The sequence below is a fragment of the Zootoca vivipara genome, chromosome 13 (genome assembly GCF_965207765.1).
Source record: "Zootoca vivipara chromosome 13, rZooViv2.hap1.1, whole genome shotgun sequence".
Classification (NCBI taxonomy): Eukaryota; Metazoa; Chordata; class Lepidosauria; order Squamata; family Lacertidae; genus Zootoca; species Zootoca vivipara.
The window spans coordinates 26,982,052-27,005,304 of record NC_142596.1 but is presented as its reverse complement, the minus strand read 5'-3'; the positions used below and the strand labels follow the sequence as shown (position 1 = coordinate 27,005,304).

The 23,253-nt window shown below is 49.1% G+C and overlaps 1 protein-coding gene and 1 non-coding gene across 2 annotated transcripts in view; one reads left to right on the top strand and one right to left on the bottom strand.

Annotated features, from left to right (window-relative positions):
• Positions 1-19,712, bottom strand: part of ADAMTS7 (ADAM metallopeptidase with thrombospondin type 1 motif 7) — a 65,080-nt gene extending 45,368 nt beyond the window's left edge. Inside the window, exons 1-12 of the mRNA XM_060282968.2 lie at positions 19,464-19,712; positions 17,045-17,406; positions 15,705-15,903; positions 13,813-14,000; positions 12,303-12,386; positions 10,702-10,826; positions 9,015-9,164; positions 7,844-7,987; positions 4,680-4,824; positions 3,598-3,690; positions 1,619-1,764; positions 599-768 (exon numbers count right to left, since the gene is read on the bottom strand). Coding sequence (XP_060138951.2) covers positions 599-768; positions 1,619-1,764; positions 3,598-3,690; positions 4,680-4,824; positions 7,844-7,987; positions 9,015-9,164; positions 10,702-10,826; positions 12,303-12,386; positions 13,813-14,000; positions 15,705-15,903; positions 17,045-17,406; positions 19,464-19,530 — 1,873 coding nt within the window. The 5' untranslated portion in view covers positions 19,531-19,712. The remainder of the gene's footprint in view (positions 1-598; positions 769-1,618; positions 1,765-3,597; positions 3,691-4,679; positions 4,825-7,843; positions 7,988-9,014; positions 9,165-10,701; positions 10,827-12,302; positions 12,387-13,812; positions 14,001-15,704; positions 15,904-17,044; positions 17,407-19,463) is intronic.
• A 3,386-nt stretch (positions 19,713-23,098) lies between these two features.
• On the top strand, positions 23,099-23,171 carry TRNAK-CUU (transfer RNA lysine (anticodon CUU)). Its single transcript has one exon. It is a non-coding gene; the product is annotated as a tRNA-Lys (tRNA).
• The last annotated feature ends 82 nt before the right edge of the window (positions 23,172-23,253 follow it).

Sequence of the window (23,253 nt, the reverse complement as noted above, 5' to 3'; positions counted from 1 at the left end):
TATAATCTTACTGAGGTTATAAATAGATTAATGTGTGTGTTTTTTGTCTTCTTTGAACTGCCCTGCTATTGCTGGGAGGAACGGCAGCATGGTGCAGTGGTTAGAGTACTGAAACAGGAATTGGGAGACCATGGTTCAAATCCCCTCGCTGCTAGGAAGCTCAATGGGTGACCGTGGGCTGGAAACTTCCTCTCTGCCTAACCTACCTCACAGAATTGTTGTGGGGATTGAAAGGGGGGGGGCAACCGTATAGGCCACCTTGAGCTCCTTGGAGGAAAAGTGGAATACAACAAATAAATGTTTTAAATAACCGCAGGAGTAATCGTATAAATTCAGCAGTGGTCCGAGTCCTGGACTGGGGCCTAGGAGACCAGGATTCGTATCTGCCATGAATCTAACAGGTGGCCTTGGGCCAGTTGCTACCTCCCTCAGCCTGGGTCTACCCTGGGTCTACCTGCCAGGGTCGTTGTGTGAGTAATATGCAGGAAACCATGTATTCCGCATTTTGGAGGAAAGGTGGAATACTAATACATGCATATATGCAGAAATACATCTTTGCTGTTTTGCTGGGGAGAGAGATAGAGAGAGGTGGACTCACTGTTATTAAGGAGGGGGGTCCATTTGTACAGTTTCCCCTTGTAGGCTCTGCCGTTGAAGCGGCTGCATTGGAGTTGGCGGAAAGAGGGTCCGTCGGAGGGGCAGGACTTGGTGTTGCAAACCCTGAAGCGCTTCCTCTCCCCCAGGCAATACTTCCCACCGTACTTTGGCCTGAGGTTGGGACAGAGAGACAGACACATACCCACCTTAGGAAGAACTTTCTGACCATAACAGCTGTTTGACAGCGGAACATAATACCTTGGAAAGTGGGGGGCTCTCCTTCAATGGAGGTTCTTAAGCAGAGGTTGGATGGCCATCTGCCCGGGAGAAAGGGAACCGCAGTTCTCCTTCTCTCATTATGCTAGAACTCGTGGACATCCAAGTAAGATGAATGCTGGAAGTTTCAGGCCAGATTAAAGAAAAGTCCTTGACGCAGCACACAGCATGGGTGCAGCCAGGGGGCAGGGGAGGCAGCTGCCCCCCCACCAGTCAATAAATACAAATACTTAACTGAAAGTAGAAATAATCAGAATATTTGAAACTGAAATGCTCGCTGAGGTCATTTGGATGATGTTGTTAATTTTTAATTTTAATTTTTAAATGTAACTTCCTTGTTTTCAAATGACTGAAGATTTCAACAGGGTTTTTTTTTCAGAGCGCTTAGGCTCAAAAGAAAGTAATTTAAAACAATAGTTGTTGAGACATTTCATTCCGAATCTGCTAGACAGAGACAAACAGAGGATGAGGACAGGTGGGTGTCCTACACACACACACACACCCCAGCCCGGGCAACATAAATCTTGGCTACACCTGTGGTGCATAGTTAACCTATGGAACTCCCCCCCACTGGAGGCAGTGATGGCCACCAATTTGGATGGCTTTCAAAGAGCATTAGACAAATTCAGGGGCAGGATGCTGGACTGGAAGAGCCACTGGCCTGATCCAGCCGATGCTCTTCTCAGGTTCTCATATGCCCCCCCCCCGCTCGCCCCCGCTGCAAGCAGAACGGTCGGTCACTTACGTGGGGCTGTTGCATTGCCTCTCGGCGTTCTGCACGCCTGCCCCGCAAGTCCGAGAACAAGTCGCCCAGGAACTCCAGGCTGCCCAGCCTCCATTGATGGACTCAGGGCGGTATCCCATGTGGACACATTCCCCATTGAAGCACCACTGTGGAGGAATGGGAGGAGGAGTACATCAGATGAGGCTGGCTTGCACATCCAGGCTCAGGCAAAGCTTTCTTCCAATCTGGTACCATCCAGATGTTTTGGACTACATCTCCAAACTCATCTACATCTCCAACTCATCTACAGTTGTTAAACTGTAGCAGAATTTCAATACCTTAGCAATCATATAAATAGGTGTGTGTGTGTGTGTGTGTGTGTGTGTGTGTGTGTGTGTGTATGTATATATGAAAAAGATTCTGGGCTTCATGTTTGGGGAGTTATTTTAGAAAACCCACAGGCAATATCTGAAAATGCAAGCCTGAAGCAGGCAGTATGATCATTTTCCCTCGAATGGTCTTCCTAATTAAGTACAACGTTTTATCCGCAAACCAGCAGAGCATGACTTACAAATTCTCTTTAACTCGTGACAGCTTTAAAAGAGGGGAAATTATGTCCTAAAAGCCTCACAACCAGAACAAATAGCATGATCCGAACCTCGAAGCTAATAGTAGAATAAAACCATTATTGTAGCCTAGAGAGCACTTTTTACGAGGTGACTCATAAACCAAATTAATAAAATAGATGTAATAAACATTATGTCCAAATGAAAGGTTGTAGAGCAGTGAGTGAGCTCTCAAGTTTGCAAAACTCTTCGTCAGGCTGGAAGCTTTTTTAAAAATAAAAAGAAGAAGAAGAAGAGGGGGTTGCGGAGAAAAGGAATTTGTGGATTTTGTAAAAGCAACCTCTCAGCCTGCAATTTGGGATAGTTTTATAATAATAATAATAATAATAATTTATTATTTATACCCCGCCCATCTGGCCGGGTTCCCCCAGCCACTCTGGGCGGCTTCCAACAAAACAGAAATTCTAAAATACAGAAATCCATCAAACATTAAAATACAGAAATCCATTAAACATTAAAAGCTTCCCTAAACAGGGCATAGTTTTAAGGCAGAATTGGGAGAGGGCCATGACAGATTTAATGAAGGCAGCCTGTGGCTGGTGTGTGAACATCTCAGGTTGCACCCAAGGCCAGCGGGAGGAAGAAAGTTGAGATGCCTTCCTTTAAAAAAATGAAAACAATAAAGCCAAGAGTAATTTGGGTTCCATCTCCAGCTCTAATTGGAACATACTTTCTTTGCAGTGGAAGGAAAGGAAAGAGTGGCTGTCTGTATATACTGAGCAAGGGTGCATTTTATAGAGCCAAGTAGAAGCCAAATCCAGCAGTGGGAACACAAAAAGCTCCCTTAAACCAGGTCTGACCACTCATCTATCTAGCTCTGCATTGTCTGCACTGAGGGCTTATTCACACACATCTTTTGCCCTGCACTTTTCAGGCACAGCTCTGCACTTTAAAGTTCCATGTCTGAGTGCTCCATTTTTTTCGCCCTGGAGTTTTCCCAGTGAAAACCTGCCGGCGAGCCGGCATACAGCTTCCAGGTCATGTGGCCTGCATGACAAAGCCGCTTCTGGCGAACCAGAGCAGCGCACGGAAACGCCGTTTACCTTCCCGCTTGGAGCGGTACCTATTTATCTACTTGCACTTTGACGTGCTTTCGAACTGCTAGGTTAGCAGGAGCTGGGGCCGAGCAACGGGAGCTCACCCTGTCGCGGGGATTCAAACCGCCGACCTTCTGATCGGCAAGCCCTAGGCTCTGTGGTTTAACCCACAGCGCCACCCGCGTCCCATGGAGGAAAGTAAAATCTCCTTAAGTTGCAATAACAGAGGTAGCCTGTGGTCACCACCCAGCGAGCTTCATGGCTGAGTGAGGATTTGAACCCAGCTCCTAGTCCAGAGTTCTAACCACTAAAGAACATGTGTTTGCAGGGGAATTACCTTGCCCTCGTCGCATTTGGTGCCATCGACCGCTGCGTCCAGCTTGGAGTGACACGTGTTCCCCACAGAGCACCATAGTGTGCTGCAGACGCTCTGTAAGACAAGGCGGCAAAAAAAGAGGTGAGGAGTGTTCTCTCCTTATGGGTGGAGAAAAGGGGAGAAGCTCCCACTTATTCCTTTCTCATCTCCAAATCCAGGCAGTGCAGGTCCCCTGGCAATGTGGCCCCCAACACTCTGGATTCTTTTTGACAGTCTCGTGTGAACCAAAGAGGCTGAGACCAATTCGAAAAATAGCACATTAAGAAAGGGCCTGAAATTGGCATTCTTTACATAGCACCATCAATGTAGAGATGGTGCTTGATAAAGTAAAGACAAGCGAAAATGGACAGGTCCCCGCTCCAAGGACCTTACAATCTAAGTCAGCCTTCCCGAATCGGGTGCTCTCTAGATGTTTTGTACTACAACTTCCATCAGCACCAACACAGTGTGACTGAGGCTGATGGGAACTGTAGTCCAAAACATCTGGAGCGTGCAAGGTTGGGGAAGGTTGGCCTAAACTTTAATGGTGTGGGAGACTAACAAGGGAAAGGTAAGCATACAACAGAAAGTGGGGGAAGAGGAATGGAGGAAATGCTTGTGTGGTGTAGTGGTTAGAGCATCAGACTCGGACCTGGGAGGCCAGGATTTGAATCCCCCACTGGGCTATGGAGCTCACTGGGTGACCTTGGAAAGTGGTGAGCTCTCCTTCATTGGCAGTTTTTATACAGAAGTTGGATGGCCATCTGTCAAGCTCTGATTCCTGCACTGCAGAGGGTTGGACTGGATGACCCTTGGGTGTCCCTTCCATCTTTACAGTTCTGTGATTCTATGGTCACAGTACTGGCTCTACCTGGGGTGAAAACACAGCAGCTGCTTACCCAAATCTTGGCTGAACTGGCCTCCTCTCCACCAAAGTTTCCTTCTGGACAGGGTTTCTCAGACGAGATTAGACCCCACCCCACCTGCATTCCCAGTTTAGAATTTGATGCTGTTGCTGCATCCAAAATAACTGGGAAGCCACGAAGGCTCCAGCCCCTCCTTACATCCATATCTTCACAGTAGGTGGAGTAGGCACCATACTGGAGCCGGCACTGATGGCTGACATCATAGAGAACTCCCGGAGGGATGGAGGGGAAGTCGATCACATCTTTGGCCGGTGGGTCATCCAGGCAGAGCCCCCAGCCCCGGCTGTGGAGAGAAGGACCCAAATGAAAGGGGTGAACATAAAGGCATGGGTTGCTGAATTAGCCAAAGGCCTGGGAGAAGGGGACCTGGTACCTAAAGACATGTTAACAAAGGTTTTATAGGGGCAAAACCAGCACTTTGAATTGGGCCTGGAAACAAATTGGCAGCCAGTGCAGTTGGGCCAGGATCGGTGTCATATGCTTAAACTGTCTTGCCCAAGTGAGCAACCAGGCAGGGCAGTCTCGAGCAGGTCGCGCGCCCTGGCGCTGAGGGGCGGAGATCGCTCCGGCGCCCTCGCAGGGCATAGCATGGCTTCTGCGCGGCTTTGCCACCAAATTCTGCACCAGTTGAAGTTTCCCACCAGTCTTCAGAGGCAGCCACACATATAACATGTTGCAGTTATATCTAACCTAGGTTACCAGGCGCAGATGACAGAGGTTAGGCTGTCCCTGTCTGGATAGGGGCAGAGCTGGGCCACCAGCTGAAGCTGATGGAAGGTACTATGCACCATCAAAGCCACCTGAATTTCCAGCCTGGCTTGAGCCCCAGAATCTCTTATCTGACACAATGGCCTCTGCAAGCAGACCTCAAGCCTTTAGGCAGGGTTGCACCTCATTCCCAGGTGAGACCAATGCAAGGCCTGAATGGCTTGGCTCATCCCCTGCCTTGGAGCCATGGGCCTGAAACCTGGGCTAAGGTGCTCGTTGCTTGCTCTGTCACAAGAAATAGCAAGAAAAGGGCCGGCAGGCAGCTGGACTGCAGCTGCTGCCCTCACAACCTCTGTGGTTCCTTTCTACAAGAGCCAAAACGGGGAAGAGCAGCTGGGCCAAGCAGGAGCTGACAGACAGACCCCAATCCCCAGGCGCCTGGCTTAAGTGCCTTGGGGGGAGGCAGCGGAATTGGCAGCAAGGAGGTGTTAAAAATAAACAGTGCCGGAGGAAAGAATTTGGCACCACCTTTCCAAGAGGACCAATCTCGTCTGGGACAGGGCTGAGTCCACACTAGAAGCACAGGGCCAAGGCAGAGTCAAAACCCTCCTTGATTATGGTGTTTCTGGCTGCTGAGAGTAAGCGGGTTATGAGTTCTTTGTGATGTAGGTGGGCATTATTGTCTTGGAAGATGTAACCGGACACTGGAGAGACCTGTCAGGAGTAAGCATGGACCAATGGTACCAAATAGTATGGGAAACAGCCTTACTAGAAAAATTAACCAATAAGCTGGAACTGACACGGGGACAAATAGAAGAAGATGGCTTCACCCCGGTATGGCTCCCCTTTATCACATACACAGCCTAACAAGACAATGACAAAAAACCACCAACAGCATACAAATCAATATGGCTAACCTGATCCAAAACACCCACCCACCCCACTCACACACGAAACAAAGACCACCACAGCCAACCACAAATGAACAACCACACCCTAGGCCAACCCCAACATCTCTCACCACCAAAGGAACACAAGCGAACAGCAGAGAACCTGCAGAAGCGACGCTGACAAAAAGCCCCACATATATTAAGTAAAATAGAAACATCATCACCCATCTTCCCCCCCCATCTACCTCTTTTCCCCCTTTCTTCCCAATGTCTCAACAAATGAAACTGATTTGTAAAAATGTTACGAGAGACATTGCACATATTTTTGTAAATCAAGATTTTTTTATTAAAAAACCATTGATCAAGGCTTTAACTGATTATCTCTCATTCATGTATACCACACACTGTCCGATTCTGAGTGTCGACCCACATACAGTCATCCAGTGATGTAGTGTTATGCGACTCCCCCGAGTCAAAGAGATAAGTAACTATTCAACCTTTAGAAGACACTTGAAGGCAGCTCTGTATAGGGAAGGTTTTTTTTTTAATGTTCAATGTTTTATTATGTTTTTATGTATGTTGGAAGCCACCCAGAGTGGCTGGGGCAACCCAGTCCGATGGGTAGGGTATAAATAGTAAAAAATACTGTTCTTATTGTTGTTGTTATTGAATAGGACGTCCCTATTTTCATCAGTTAAATGTTGGAGGGTATGGGATCAGGGTGGGGGACAAATTTCTGCAGTGGGGTCCCTGCCTCAAGCCTCCTATAACTGCCTCATCAGCATGAAAAGGAAACTTTTCGGCCACTGTGTGCTGCAAAGTTAAGTACTGAGAACCAAGAAAAGACAGGTGGGCCTTCCGTTTCAAGAGAGTGGCGTGCAAGTTCTCTTATGTATCATGAAACTTCAATGAAAACACAACTGAAGTCACCTGAAAGAAGATCTTGGAGCTCCCCAAATAATTTGCCCATGTATGTGCACAGAAAATAGTAGATCCAAGTCTATTTTTTTCAGCCAGAACTCATCAGAACTCAGTTCCGGCACCTCTGAAGTGGGCACCATTGCCATGATAAGAGAACAAGGGAGGTGTTCATGGTGCGTTCCGGCACCTCTTTTTCTAGAAACCTAGCACTGAGCGGATCTACCTGAAAGGCAACGCATGCAGATCTGCCCTGGTCATCGCAATGCATCTTTAATTATTCTTATTATTGTATATTTATGGGATTATTGCATAATCTTAGAAGTGGCATGGATGTGAATGGGCACGGGTGTGACTATCATTTGCAGTTTGCCGTTCCTGCAGAAGTCCACGGCTTGTGACTCAGTCGGTAGAGCATGAGTTTCTTAGTCTCAAGAGTCGTGAGTTCGAGCCCCACGTTAGGCAAGAGTCCTGCGTTGCAGGGGGTTGGACTAGAGGAGTCTGTTCCAACTCTACAATTCTATGATTCTATGGCTCATAATTCAAAAACCACCATGTCAAAAAAAAGTTCAAAAGCCTAAAGGAGCACTGACTGCAGGAGCCCTCTCTGCTGATGTCAGCACCCCAGAGGGTCTGTAGGGAAGGAGGCGATCTTTCAGGTATATGGGACCCAAATGACCCAATGCCTCGCCCTACCCCTCCAACACACACAGAGTGAACAACAACCTCTGCATCACAGCCACAGCTATCGAGAGCCACGCCAATGGTAATGGCCCCCAGACTTACTCAAGGAAGCGGGTGATGTACTCCCTGCTGCAGTGGGACCAGGTGAGTGGCGAGGTGTCGTACAGGAGCTGTGGAGACATGATGAAAGGTCTTTTCCCAACTGGCTCACAGTCATTGCCGCTTCCGTCATGCTGAATCCCAAAACTGTAAGAGCACAGCCCCGCAAAGGGGGAGGTGAGCCACGCGCCCAGAGACACGACCGCAAAGGAGTTTCAAGGGGGCACCCCAAGATCCGGGACGGAAGCCAAATTCACATCCACACACCCCGGGGCAGAGGTCTTCCCTCCCCGAGCCTTTAAGGGATGGTCTGCATCAGCCTTGGCTGACCGAGTGCTCTCCAGGGGGTTGAAACTACAATTCCCATCAGCCCCAGCCAGCAGGGTCATGTGGCACTGGGGCCATGCTATCCAGGGGGAAGAGGGAGGTAGTAGGCTCTAAATCAGGGGTAAGCAACGTTTACCGGCCAGGGGCCGGATTACTCCCACGGAGATTGTCCGTGGGCCAGACTGGCGCAGCGTGATGCCGGAAATCGCGTCCGCGTAGGTGCGTGGTGCCGGAAATTGCTTCTGCGCAAGCCCAGATACCAAAAATCACACCTGCGCAGAAGTGATTTTCGGTGTCTGAACATGCGCAGACGCGATTTCCAGTATTTGTGCGTGTGCGGACGCAATTTCTGGCACCGCTCGGTGAGTCACCACACCACACCGTGCTGAGCTGCGCCACACTGGTTTAGTGCAGCCCGTGGGGGACTCGCCAAGCAGGCGGCTCAGTTCAGGGGCGGCTCGTGGGCTGGTAAAACGGTCTTCGCATCCGGCCCATGGGCCGCATGTTGCTGACCCCTGCTCTAAATGCAGCATTCCCTGACCTGGTGACTCCAGATGTTTTGGACTACAACTCCCATCAGCCCCACCTCAAGCAGGATCTGAGCACAAGAGCCTTCTCCCCTCCTGTGTTTTCCAGCAACTGGCATTCAAAAGCATTGCTGCCTCCAACTGTGGATGCAGAGCATGGGCATCATGGCTAGAAGCCATCAATAGTCCTCTCCTCCACAAATTTGTCTAACCCCCCTTTTTTAAGCATCTAGATTGGTGGCCATCACTGCCTCCTGTAGGAGGGAGTTCCACAGTTTAGCTATGCACTGTGTGATCAACGAGCGCTTCCCCTTCAGTACCTGTGTCCAAGTTCGTGAGCCACAGTGAAGGCCAAAGGCAGCCCCGTGTCCTCGTTGATGTTGCAGCTCCTGTGAGGCTGGCACATGCCGGAGACGTGAGACAGGCCAAGAGTCTCACAGGGACGGTTCATGGCGGCACAGAGGTCTTTCCTTCTCCGGGCAGGCAGAAAACACACAAATGAGGAAAAAGAGGCAGCAATCAGCCTGATGTGTTTGCATAAAGGGTTGTGCAGAGGTTCTATCACATCTGCTGTTAATTGCATATTCATTCCAACTAATCCAGAATGTGGCAGCTAGACTGGTGACTGGGAGCGGCCGCCAAGACCACATATCACCGGTCTTGAAAGATCTACATTGGCTCCCAGTACGTTTCCGAGAACAATTCAAAGTGTTGGTGCTGACCTTTAAAGCCCTAAATGGCCTCTGTCCAGTATACCTGAAGGAGCGTCTCCACCTCCATCGTTCTGCCCGAACACTGAGGTCCAGCACCGAGGGCCTTCTGGTGGTTCCCTCATTGCGAGAAGCCAAGTTGCAGGAAACTAGACAGAGGGCCTTCTCGGTAGTGGCGCCCACCCTGTGGAATGCCCTCCCATCAGATGTCAAAGAGAAAAACAACTACCAGACTTTTAGAAGACATCTGAAGGCAGCCCTGTTTAGGGAGGCTTTTAATGTTTAATAGATCACTGTGTTTTATTTTTCTGTTGGAAGCCGCCCAGAGTGGCTGGGGAAACCCAGCCAGATGGGCGGGGTATAAATAATAAATTATTATTATTATTATTATTATTATTATTATTATTATTATTATTATTATATATATCTGAGTAGATAGCAGCCAGTGTAATGTAGCTGTTAGAATGTCGGACCTGGGAGATCAGGGTTCGAATCCCCACTTGGCCAGGAAGCTCACCAGGTGACCTTGGTTCAATCCCTCCCCCTCAGCTTAAGGGTTGTTGTGGGAGGATACGTGAATTGACAATGAAAAAATTAACACACCGCTTATGTACTGTGTACCGCATATGAAACTTAATCTACCACTGGTCAAGTTACTGTAGCTATATGTTGTTTTTGTATTTACAGTGGTACCTCCGGTTGCAGATGGGATCTGTTCCGGAGCTCCGGTAGGATCCCGAGGTTTCCGCAACTGGAGGTGCCGCTTCTGCGCATGCACACAGCGCAATAGAAGTTTACATTACCCGAGGGTAATGCAAGCTGAGGTTCTACTGTACATGAAAACCAATAAAAATTATTTGGGGGGGGGGGTGGAAGAGGAGCAGGAGAACCATGTACACCACCTTGATCTCCTTGCAAGGAAAAGATGCTCTATATATGTAAGAAATAAAACAAACAAACCTGGTGCCCTCCAGATGTTCAAAGAATTGTGGAGTTGGAAGGCACCCCCCAAGGGTCATCTAGTCCAACCCTCTACAATGCAGGAATCCTGCCCACAGCTGTCCCTGGGTGGGCTTGAACCACCAACCTTCTGGTTAACAGCCAGAAGCACTGACCCATTGCACCACACAGGCTCCATGCTGCATGATGCTTCCAGCTCTCTTTACCACCCCAATTGCTGGCTCTGCCAGCTGGGACCGAAGGGATCTGGAAACCTACGACATCAGTGGGGAGCCACATGGGATGCCTTCAAAGAAATGCGTGGTAGCGCCAATGCAGAGCCTGAGCAGAGCTATACCTTGTGAGCAGGACAGCCACGTCGTGGTGCAGCGGATGGTCATCCCCCTTCACATTGATGGCCTTCTGCCACTTGCAGAAACTCCTCAAGGTGTTGTCTGCATGGTGAGTGATTTTCAGGTCGTCCTACAGAAATGGAGATGAGGCCCCTCCCGGTTAGCAAACAGTGCTTTGGTCCAACCCCACCTGTGCCCAGTTCTGGGCATCACTATTTAAGAAGGATGTTGACCAACTGGAAGGTGTGCAGAAGAGGATGACCAGGGGTCTGGAAGTCAAGCCTTATGAGGAACAGTTGAGGGAGATGGGTATGTTTAGTCTGGACTAGAAGAAGAGACCGAGAGGAGGTACGATAGCCATCTTCCAATATCTGAAGGGCTGCCTGTCACATGGAAGATGGAGCAAGTTCTGCTGCTCCAGAGGGGAAGACTGGAACCAATGGATTCAAACGACAAGAAAGGCGATTCTGACTAAATATTAGGATAAAATTTCCGTTAGCAAAAGGTGGTGGACTCTCCATCAGTGGGGGGTTTTAAGCAGAGGTTGGCTGGCGATCTGTCAGGGTTCCTTTAGCTGTGACTCCTGCACTGCAGAGTATTGGTCTACATGACCCTTGAGGTCCCTTTCAGCTCTTCAATTCCATGATTCTATGCTTTGCACTGTATTCCTGTTTAGCATTCCATCAAGACACAGTTTGGGGGCATTCCCATTACTCTGTCTCCTCCACCTTATTATTTACAAAGCTCCTAATAGGGTCAGATACTAAACCGGCCTTTGCCAAGCTGTTGCACTCTCAAGACGTTTTGGACTATGACTTCCAGCAGCCCCGGCCAGCGTTTCAAGAGATCCTGGGCCTCGTGCACCAGATCACTGATGTGCCTATTGGTGTCATTGCCCTGAGCAACATCTCTTGCCCTTGGTCCAGCCCTGCTTTGAAGACTCCCCCTCCCCAATAATTGCATGCATAAGCATGCAATACAAGCACACAACATCTCCTCCCAACACACCCTAGCAGCCTTATCTGCACAGAAATGCACACACCTATGGACAAATTAGAAGACTCATGCATGAAGGACCCTCGCCGCTGCAAACCACCGCCTTGGACAACCGTTCCAGAAACACTTCCTGCCTTTCACAGAGGCAGCATTAGGCTGACAGGGGAAGCCTGAATTGTGGTCTGCAGGTTGTGCAGAGAGGCACCTGAATTCCCAGAGGCCCATTCAACCTAATTGCAGAAAGTTGCTCCTACATCCTGTGAGGTGCTGTCAGGAACGGAAGGTGTGCTAGCTAGCCTCAGAGTCATAGAACTGTAGAGACAGGACCCAAAAGGTCATCTAGCCCTACCCCCTGCAATGTAGGATTCACAGCTAAATGCTTCTGTTATTATTATATTTCTTTATATACCACCTTTTCCCCAGACCAGAACTCAAGGCAGCTTACACAAATAAAAAACGACGCAGATAAAATACAAAAAGCTAACAGCCTATAGAATGCAATTGTTAAAAAGTAATTGAACTCTAATAATAATAATTTTTTAAAAAACCCTGAATCTATTAAAATACGGATAATGAAAACAGCACAGCGGTATTAAAAGCCTCTTTGTACCTCTTCTTCTTCCAGGATGATAAGGCGCACAATGGATACATGGATAGGGTTCCCAATGCTGGCATCGTGGAACATTCCAGCCACCTGTGCCAAAGGAGAAACAGAGCTGTTGAAGGCTAAGGGGGTGGAGGGTGGGAAGGCCCTGCTATCACCACACTCCCTTTGTAACTCGCACTCATTCCTTGCATTTATATCCCACCTTTTTCTCCAAGCAGTGCATGCTTCTCCCTCTCCTCATTCAAATCTCTGTGAGGCAGGTTGGACTGAGAAAGCCCAAGGTCACCCAGTTAGCTTCATAGCTAAGTGGGGATTTGAACCCGGGTCTCTCAGGTCTTAGTCTGGCATTCTAACCACCATGCTACACTTGGTCCTCAGAAGATCAAGGCTGGTGTTCAACGCTAGTCCTGCTCAGAGCAGACCCACTGAAGCTGATGAACTTGACATAGGGCTCATCCAGGCTTCCGTCTGCCCCACTGCTTTCCTCTGGGGAAAGCAGCAGTTTGGCGCTGAATTGGAATAAACAGCAATAGGATTTTACACAGATTGCCTTTTCTTCTGATTTAGAGCTAAGAAGTCATAAAAAATTTGATACACAGTTAGTCGTACCTTGGAAGTCGAATGGAATCGGTTCCGGAAGTCCGTTCCACTTCCAAAATGTTCGGAAACCAAAGCGCAGCTTCTGATTGGCTGCAGGAAGCTCCTGCAGCCAATTGGAAGCTGCAGAAGCCCCATTGGACATTTGGCTTCCAAAAGAATGTTCAAAAACCAGAACACGGGTTTCGATCGTTCGGGAGCCGATTTGTTCAGGAGCCAAGGTGTTTGAGATCCAAGGTACGACTGAACATATAAAAATATTACAAACACAATTGGTTCCCGAAGTCTGTACTTAACCTGAAGCGTACTTAACCTGAAGCAAACTTTCCCATTGAAAGTAATGGAAAGTGGATAATCTGTTCCAGATGGGTCCGCGGAGTACTCAACCTGAAGCGTACTTAACCCGAGGTATGAGTGTAATTGGTTCCGGAAGTCCGTACTTAACCTGAAGCGAACTTTCCCATTGAAAGTAATGGAAAGTGGATTAATCCGTTCCAGACAGGTCCGTGGAGTACTTAAACTGAAAATACTCAAACCGAAGCGTACTTAAACCGAGGTATGACTGTATATAAAAATCAGTATCAATCCATTTTTCTTCTGACACAGCCTCCCTCTCAGCCTCTGGGTTCTCGCCCAGGGTCCAACAAACTCTCAGCTCACCCACAAAAGTCTCACCACAGCGGAGATCACCCTAGTCTCTCACTCTAGACTTGTTACTTTCTTCATTAGTGGGTTGTGCAAACCACTATTCTGAATAATACTTTTTTATGGGGTAGGGGGCATTGGGGATGAGTTTATGGGACCAAAGGGGAGTTGGCCTGGAAAAAGTTTGGGAAGCACAGGTCTAGTGCATTGAACAGCTTCCCCCACCCAGCACAAAGACCGGTTCTCTCTCTCCCACCCCTGCAGGACTCACCATGTTCATGACCGTCAGGACATACTTCTCGACGTTTTCGCTGCCGTGATACTTGACCATCTTGGTGTCGGCCACCACCAAGGTCTCCACCCACTTCTCCTTGCTGACAGAGCGCTGCTTGATCCGCCGCTTCCTCTGCCGCTTCTCCTCCCACTTCTCTCTCTGCTTCTCAGAGGTCTCGAGGCTTTCTTGGAGGTTGAGAGCAGAAGATGAGAGGTCTGAGGATGCCTGGGACCCTCTGCTGCTACTGCTCTACAAGCTGATCAGCCTCGAAGCATCTGGGTCCCTTCAACAGGTGTATGGGTCCACCTGTGCCCTACAGATGTGGTTGGACTCCATCTCCCATCACCACTCATGACCACTGAGGGCAGCAGGCTTGGGAAGGCCGATGTCACTCAAGGATGGGGAACCTGAAGTTCTCCAGATGTTCTTCAGCTTCCACTCCTATCACTGCCAATTGACCCTGCTGGTTTGGACTGGTGGAAGCTGATGTCCGACAGGCTTCCAACCTCTGGATCTATGCCATCTTCCCACTCAAATAATGCGATCCAACAGACCTCTTTCCTCTGCAACAAGGATACATGCCCACCACCCAACTTTGACTCTCCAGGCAGGTTTTTGATGTAGTCCAGCCATCCCCAAACTTTGGCCCTCCAGATGTTTTGGACTACAATTCCCATCATCCCTGATCACTGGTCCTGTTAGCTAGGGATCATGGGAGTTGTAGGCCAAAACATCTGGAGGGCCACAGTTTGGGGATGCCTGATGTAGTCAATGGGTGGGAAAACTTTGGCTCTCCAGATGTTACTGAACTACAACTTCCAGCAGCCAGCATAGTCCAACCGCGGGGGCGATGGGAGTTGTAGTTCAGAAAAGCTTCTAAAACCATGCTTTGAATGGCGGGGGGAATCCTAAAAACAACAGGGGCAAATTCTTGCCCCCAATTGAGGCTGCCTTCAGATGGAAAGTGTTTGCTAGTCTGTAAGGGAACAGTATCCGTGGCTAATCAGTGTCTCGACTCGAAGTGAAATCTACACGTCAGACCCTCCCAGGCAAGGTGGGAGGCCCAAAGTGAAATCAAAACCGACAGAAAACACCCCCTAATTTGCTCCAGAGGCTTTTTTACCCCAGTGGCAACACAGAAGGAGACTTTTAGGAGCTGCATGGCATGAAGAAGACCTTGCCCTTTGGGGAATGCCCAGTCAGGGCTGCACACAATCCCCGCTCTCTCTTCCAGCCTTTGAACTGCGGTCACGGTCAATTAGGCAGCTGGAAAGTGAACTTTGGAAACAACTCCCCTGCAAAAATGCAGAAAATGCTCTTCTGAATTGTGTCCAAAAGATTTGGACAGCCTTCCCCGAGCTGGTGCCCTCCAGATGTTTTGGACTACACCTGCCCCAGCCAGCAGAAACATATTTTTTCTGCTTTTTTTTTGCAGGCGCATTGTTTCTAAAGTTCTCTTTCCATCCATGCTGGCTGGGGCTGATGGGAGTTGTAGTCCAAAACATCTGGAGGGTACCAGGTCGGGGAAGTCTGTATTTAGAGCTCTGAAGGTCAAATCCAGCCCTGGTCTGCTTAGCTGAGCCACAGCTGAAAACATGTCCCCAGTAATTTCCATTCAGAAGCATGGATTCAACATTTCTCTAGATAAAAAGTCCCCCACTAGAGACTTGATGCTGCTTTTCTCACCCACAACTGCTGTTTACATTGACACGTACATTCATGTGAGCAGCATTCATGCCGTTAATGTCACTTCTAGGGGACATATAATGTGAATTTTTGAATAACAAAGTCAGCATGCAATCTTGGGGAGGAAAGCAAACATGCTAACACATTAGGAGGCTTCCATCAGCCAACAAATCATTTGTGTGTGTGTGGGGGGGTGGAGTTACCTTGGACCCCACACATCCTGGCAATGGCAGACTGCTTCCTGTCTTGCTCCGTGCTCACGACTGAAATAAACTCTTCGGCCTCATAATCTGGGACGTGGCGTCTATATATCCTGTGGGGATGGGCCACCTTCTCCCTGAATTTGCTCTCAGGCAGTGGCTCGATAAAGAAGTCTTCGTTAGCCAGTCGGAAGACTCCTTTCTGGAGACGACAAGAGTCATCATCACTACGGTACCTCAATTTCCAAGTCTTAAGAGTTTGCAGATGTGGTTGCAAATAACATAAGAACATAAGAACAGCCTGCTGGATGAAGCCAATGACCTATCTAGTCCAGAAACCTGTTTTATAATAAATAAAGAATTAAATAAACCTGACTATAATAAAGCCTTTCAGGATTGGACCGTCACTGAGAGTGGAATGAGGCTCCCAACATCGGTGGTCTCAGAATCCCATGTGTGTTGCACATGATCTCTTCTGCAAAGCTTTCCAGGGCACGGCATGCAGGATTCCTGTTTGTTTCCTTTAATCACAATATCTAAGAACAAAACATGACTTTAAAAAAAACAAACGAAAGAAAATAATCTGAAAAGGAGACGAGACTTATAATTACCGTTACTCGTGCCGAACAACAATCGCCAAACCAGATGTTGTGCAAAAACATAACAAAAGAGGGATGTTGCACTGAAGGTCAGCGGCATTTAAAACTTGCCATTAAGGAAGTTTCCAACTCTACAATGCATTAAAGCCAGTTTCTAAGCCAGGCTTCCCCAACCTGGTGCCCTCCAGATGTCTTGGACTATAACTCCCATTAGTCCCAGTTATGTTGGGAATGAGGAGAACACAGCCATGATGGCTGGGGCTAATGATGTTGAGTTGATAGGAGTTGTGGTCCAAAACACCTGGAAGGCACCAGGTTGGTGAAGGCATTAGAATCATAGAATCATAGAATTGTAGAGTTGGAAGGGACCCCAAGGGTCATCTAATCCAACCCTCTACAGTGCAGGAATCTCAGCTACAGCATCCTTGACAGGTGGCCATCCAACCTCTGCTTATAAACCTCCAAGGAAGGAGAGTCCATAACCTCCAGAGGGAGACCGCTCCACTGCCAAACAGCTCTTACTCTCAGAAGGTTTTTCCATATGTAGTGGAATCTCCTTTCTTGTAACTTGAAGCCATTGGTTCAAGACCTACCCTCCAGCGTAGGAGAAAACAGCCCTTGAGATATTTGAAGATGTCTATTGCAGGGGGTTGGACTAGATGACCCACTGGGTCCCTTGCAACTCTACAATTCTACGATCCGATGGTTCTATGTTTTAAGATGCAAAGAGTCCATGACGCTTACCAGCCCATCACAGGTGCTTAGAGCAGCCAATCCACTTTCTTGTTCCTGGTTCTGAACGGACCCGATCATATGGCATGAGTTCTGGTTATAAGCCTGGATCTTGGCGTGGGCGATGCCTCCAAACCGTCTCTCACTGACGAAGCCAGGAGCCAGGAGGTGGCTGTTCAGGCTCAGGTTGAACATCATCTCCTGCCCTCGGTGGTACAGCTTGTAGAAAGCAAGCGGGCGATTCCTCGAGGAGATGGCCCTTTTGTACAGCGAGCGGTAGGACAGGTTGTAAGAGACGAAAAAGCCTCGCTCGTCTACCTTGACAGGGTGAACGACGTCATAGCCAGGATCTTGTGCGTCGGCAGATCCAACCCCTGCAGGAAATACTTTGGAATGATCATCTGGAAAGAGGGAGGGCCAGTCCCTCAAAGGTGGCAACAAGGCACCTTCCAGGTGTTTTAGACCAGAACTCCGGAAGCCGGTCAACAATAACTCACAAGGTGTCAGTGAGCTCTTTATTCAAAGAAACAACCCAGCTCAGGCCTAGCGAGCACTGTAACTCTTCCCAGGAGATCTTGCCCCAATGAGGCAGTTGTGAGGCCAGTGTTAGAAACTGAGATATAAAAGTTAGGAGCCAAGTAGCACCTTAAACCTGCGTTATTGTCGCTGCAAGGCTATGCCTAGCCGCATTTTTCCCTACAAGGTTATGAAGCCAAAGGAAGATGTGCTGGACTCGTCAGCAGGGTCACGTCAAGGTACAGAACACCTTCTCATCTGTCGATGGCACTCAAGGCTCATGGAGAAGGAACGGTCGGGGAGTCTGACTGTCGGGAGCCTTCCCTGCCCCCTTAACACTGGGGTTCCTTGCCCAGAGATTTCGAGAGGCCCCTGGAGTTGGCACACCTGACCCTTGAGGTCCTTTCCAGCTCTAAGCTTTATTGTTCTACTAAGCTGGAATCGAAGAGTTGGACACGACTAAATGACTAAACAACAAGCTGGAACCTGTGCTTTCCAAAGCTTTATCACCTAAGCTCTGGCTGGCAGACATCACCTGAGAGTGCAGGTAGACAAATCTCCAGTTTCCTCCGCTCTGTCCTCCAGAGGCCAAGAGCGGGATATGATCCTGGCTGCTGGGTCAGGCCAAAGGGGACCCAGCTAGTCCAGCATCCTGTTTTCTCAGTGGCCCACCAGGTGCCCCAAGGCAAAGCCCTCAAGTGGGACCTGAGCACAACAGCACTCTCCCCTCCTGTAGTTTTCCAGTCACTGGCGCTCAACATCATGCTGCCTGAGCTAGTACTGTATATACTTTGGCCCTTGTGGCCAGTAACTATTGAAAGCGCTATCTTTCATGAATGTCTTTCATCCTTTTTAAATGGCTACTAGCCATGATCCCCGATCGTGCCTCTGAATACCACCTGCAGGGAATTGCAGGTGGGCAGAGTGCTCTTGCACTCAGGTGCTGCTTGCGGGGTTTCCCTTTGGAGCATCTGGTTGGCTACTGTGAAAAGGGGGTGCAGAACTAGATGGGCCAGTGGTCTGACCCCACAGCCAGGCTCTTCCTTCTGTTTTGATGCTTTTAAAAGCCATTGGTTTGACTTCAGGCCCCCTGGAAGTGCACTCCATTGTCTTTCGAGACAAAGGGATGCCAGCTGAAAGCCATCCAACTTGGAGGCTGTCACAATTTAACAATTTAACTCTGCGCTGCGGGAAGAACTCCTTTCTTTTATCTGTCCTGAATCTTCCAACATTCAGCATCACTGGATGACCGTGAGTTCTAGTGTTGGAAAACGGGGAGAAAAACTTTTCTCTATCCACTTTCTCGATTGGATTGGGACTCTAAAAAAGCTGAGATAGATCCCTCTGTTCTTCCGAGAAAGCCCAGCGGGTGCTACAAAGGAGGGGCCCCCCTCCTTGAATATAAACAGGCTGCCGGATGCCAGGAGGAGGAGAGTCTCCCCGCTCCCCCCCCCCCACAATCTTGCCACAAATATTTCCAAGTAGACAATAGAATTGGGGGGATGCGCTGCTCCAAGCAGCCTTTTGCCCAGATTCAGTCCACAAACATCCAAAGAACCCACTGAAGTCTAGATGGCAGGCAGTGATATTTTCAAAGGAATGTATAGAAGTTTGTTGCTGCTGCTGCTGCAAGAAGCTGCAACTTGAGCCGGGACCGCCGACTTGCCCCCGCCCCGCCACCCCCTCGATTTGGCACAGTCTCCTCCTGCACCTTTGCCTCCGCCGGCCCTTCTTGAAAATGGACACGAGAGCGACCTGCGAGGCACTTTGTGCATGCTCCGAGCACCTAAGCTTTGCATCCCTGCTCATACACCAGGAACCATTCCCTGCCAGGAGCCGGGGGCTGCAGACGAAGCCTTCAAGGGAGAAAGCAGGCGACACATTCCGACTCCCCACCCCGCTCCGCAGCACCCACCTGGCTTCTCGGTGCCGCCCCCCCGGCGGGCCAGGAGGGCGGCCACCAGGAGCAGCGGGAGGGCCATGCTGGGCAGGCGGCGGCGGCGGCGGCTGGGGGGCGTCCTCAGACTGCTGGCGGGGGGCGCCCGACCGCCTGCTCCTCCATGCCCGCGGCTCCCGGCTCCGCGCCCTGGCTGGAGGCAGCAGCTGCACGACGCGAACGCGCTCGCCGCCGCCGCTTCTCCTGCCCCCACTGCGGGCAGCCTGGCCGGCGGAACAGCCCTGGGACGCCGCCTGCTGTTGGTCGGCCGGAACTGCGCCGCCGCGTGGCAGAAGCGCGGTCTTGCAGCTCCGCAGCAGCCAGAGTGTGGCTCCTTGACCTTGATGCTGTCCATCAGCTGGGAACCCACCTTGCAGGGATGTTGTGCAGCGCAGGCGAAGTGGAGAGGGAGGAGAACCACGCACGTCGCTGGCTTGGAGGGACGGGCGGGGGGCGCGGGGAAGAATGCTTCTTCCCATAATAAATATTATTGTTGTTGTTATTACTTTTGTTAATCTATTTTTTGCCCACCTATGTTCCCAGGGCGGGTTAAAGCATTTATTAATTTATTTAAAAAAGAACACAATTTCCATGCATAAAATAGGGTGGGTTCTTGAAACATACACCTTGAGTTTGAAAGGGCAGGGTAAAGATGTGCATGTTCTCCAAACTCTGTCTAATGAAGGCACCAGATGTCCCACTGCTGGGAGGGAGTTCCATAGCTTAGGGGACTCCACAGAGAAGACCCTCTCCTGGGCTGCTGCCACCACACACACCCCGCCAAGCCTCTGGGGGCATAGGAAGCCCTTCTGCCAATTTCGGCACTGCAGACAGTCTGTGGGGAAGCAGGGTGGTCTCCCAGATATTTAGGGCTTGAGTTTACAGAAATAAAGATGCCAAGAAGGGTTCCTGATATTCAAGCGCCAGGCTTACTGGGAGCAGTAAGAAGGTTCTTGATTCAAAGTTGTGCAAATCCAGGTCTTCCCTTTCTGACCGTGGAGATCCACTGAACTTTGCTCACAGGTAAAGCACAATTCCTGTTTCCCTCTCCAGGCAGAGGTGAGCCAACAGGCCAACCAAGGCCAACTCAATGCCAGAAAAGGGCCTAAAGCCAGACTGAAATGGATCTAGTTACCGGTAATCTGCCTCGTACATCCTATCATATCGTTTTGCTTTTCAGTAATCTGTTTAATTTGAATGCATCTTGTCTTTCAGTCCCCCAAAACAGCTTATGTAAGATAATGCACAATTTGAATATCCCATAGAAATAACTAGCATTAGATTGGAACCTGATAGGAATCAGCCTTCAATAAACTGCTGCTCTCCAGATGTTTTGGACTACAACTCCCACCGCCCAGCTGTGCTAAAAGGGCTGGTGGGAGTTGCAGGCCAACACACCTGGAGAGTCTCAGATTGGGGAAGACTGCCTGACATGCCAAACTATAGCTGGGGAAGCTTACCTATGGTTTGGCCCAATGTCTGAACTGATCAAGCATGCTTTGCAGCAACAATCGGATACAGACACAATGGCTTGCACTAAATAGGATACGGCACAATGCCTGGCTCGACAAACAGGTATCTGTGGCTCAATGGGTCAGTATGTCTGACTTGTTAACCAGAAGGTTGGTGGTTCGAGCCCACCCAGGGACGGCGGTGGGTGGGATTCCTACTTTGCAGGGGTTGGACTAGATGGTCCTTGGGGTACCTTTCAACTCTACAATTCTACAAAACCATAACTATGGCTGTAACTTTGCCTCCAGAGATGGAGGTGCAATGGAAACAGGGAGTGCTGAGCATTTCGAACACCAAAGCAGTCAGCAGTGATAAACTGTGGTTTGCCTGTCCATTTGGAAGCTGGAATCCTGGAAACACTTGGGTATTGTGTCCATTTATTTAAATCAGTCTCACACACTGCTTTGGGTTCCCAAAGGCACCTGGATTACTTTATTCTATTGGAAATAGAACTCCTGGCCTGATCTGGGAAGGCAGTTTCAATGTTCTCATAGGATATCTTTCCCTGCTCATTGAGCCCATTATATATTATTTCCTGCTTACGGAGTCCATCACTGAGCCCTGCCTTGGAACAAGGGTGCCATCTGGTGGGAAAAGGGAGAGGCTACCCTTTGTAGTCATTGTCACAATGGAAATACGAAAGCCAGCTGCTCTGTTCAAGGTTGGCATCACAACACCCTACCTTTCCCCTGGTTGCCATCCTGAGAAGGAAGCAGGCAAATTGCACGCCTCTCCATGTGCAAGGCCTCATTGGACAGCCACATTGCTTTCTTGCATTTCCTTTTCATTGGGATGGTTTTCATTGCTGCCTCCTGTATAATGTTATGAGCCTCCATCCATAGTTCTTCAGGCACTCTGTCCACCAAATCTAAATCCTTAAACCTGTTCCTCACTTCCACTGTGTATTCATAAGGGATTTGATTTAGATTGTGTCTTACTGGCCCAGTGGTTTTTCCTACTTCCTTCAGTTTAAGCTGGAATTTTGCTATAAGAAGCTGATGATCTGAGCCACAATCTGCTCCAGGTCTTGTTTTTGCTGACTGTATATATAGAGCTTCTCCATCTTTGGCTGCAGAGAATATAATCAAGAAGATCAAACTTATCCATTCTGAAGGAAATCAGCTCTGAGTGCTCACTGGAAGGACAGATCCTGAAGCTGAGGCTCCAATACTTTGGCCACCTCATGAGAAGAGAAGACTCCCTGGAAAAGACCCTGATGTTGGGAAAGATTGAGGGCACTAGGAGAAGGGGACGACAGAGGACGAGATGGTTGCACAGTGTTCTCGAAGCAACGAACATGAGTTTGACCAAACTGCGGGAGGCAGTGGAAGACAGGAGTGCCTGGCGTGCTCTGGTCCATGGGGTCACGAAGAGTCGGACACGACTAAACGACTAAACAACAACACTTCAAGCATGACTTACAATGCAATCCCATTAGAAGGAAACTGAACTGTTAAATGAAAGCCAGCATGGCATAGAGGTTAGTGTGCTGGACTAGGACCTGGGAGGCCTGGTTTCAAATACCCCACTCAGCCACAAAGCTCACTAGGTCCTGACCTTGGACCAGTTGCTTCCTCTCAGCGTAAAGGTAAAGGTAAAGGACCCCTGGTGCAGTGCTGATCTCACTTTCAGGCTGAGGGACAGAGGCGTCTCACCCATAGAGGCTAGTGGTGTGGGGCAGCTTGCCGCCCTTGGCCACCTCTGCCATGCCGCCCAGATCCTGGCCCTAGAGCTTCCAGATATTTTATTTATTTCATAAAACTTATACACTGCTTCACTGTAAAATTTTTTAATAAATTCAAAATCCTCAGTGGGGGTAGAAAAAAGATAAAACAATTCGAGTATCACTAAGACAAAATAACAACAACAATTTAAGAATTTCTAAAAGTGAGACTGACAATAGACTATAGACTAAGAGTAGATTAAAACTTGAATCAACTTTTTGATCATCTGGACAGGCATGTCTAAGCAAAAATGTTTAAGCTGAAAAGAAAACAGTGAAAGCACCTGCCTGATGATCAACATTGCCGGATGCTTGAAGCCAGGCAGCAGCATCAGGGGTTGCAGGCAGAAGTATTCCAGGCGGCAGGATTTGTGCTAATGCCCGGCTAGCTCAGTCGGTAGAGCATGGGACTCTTAATTCCAGGGTCGTGGGTTCGAGCCCCACGTTGGGCGCGCCTTTTTTGCCCATTGGTTAATTAAAACGAAGGAGGTTTGTTTTAGCAGCTCATGTGACAGGCAGGCAGGCGCAGCAGCG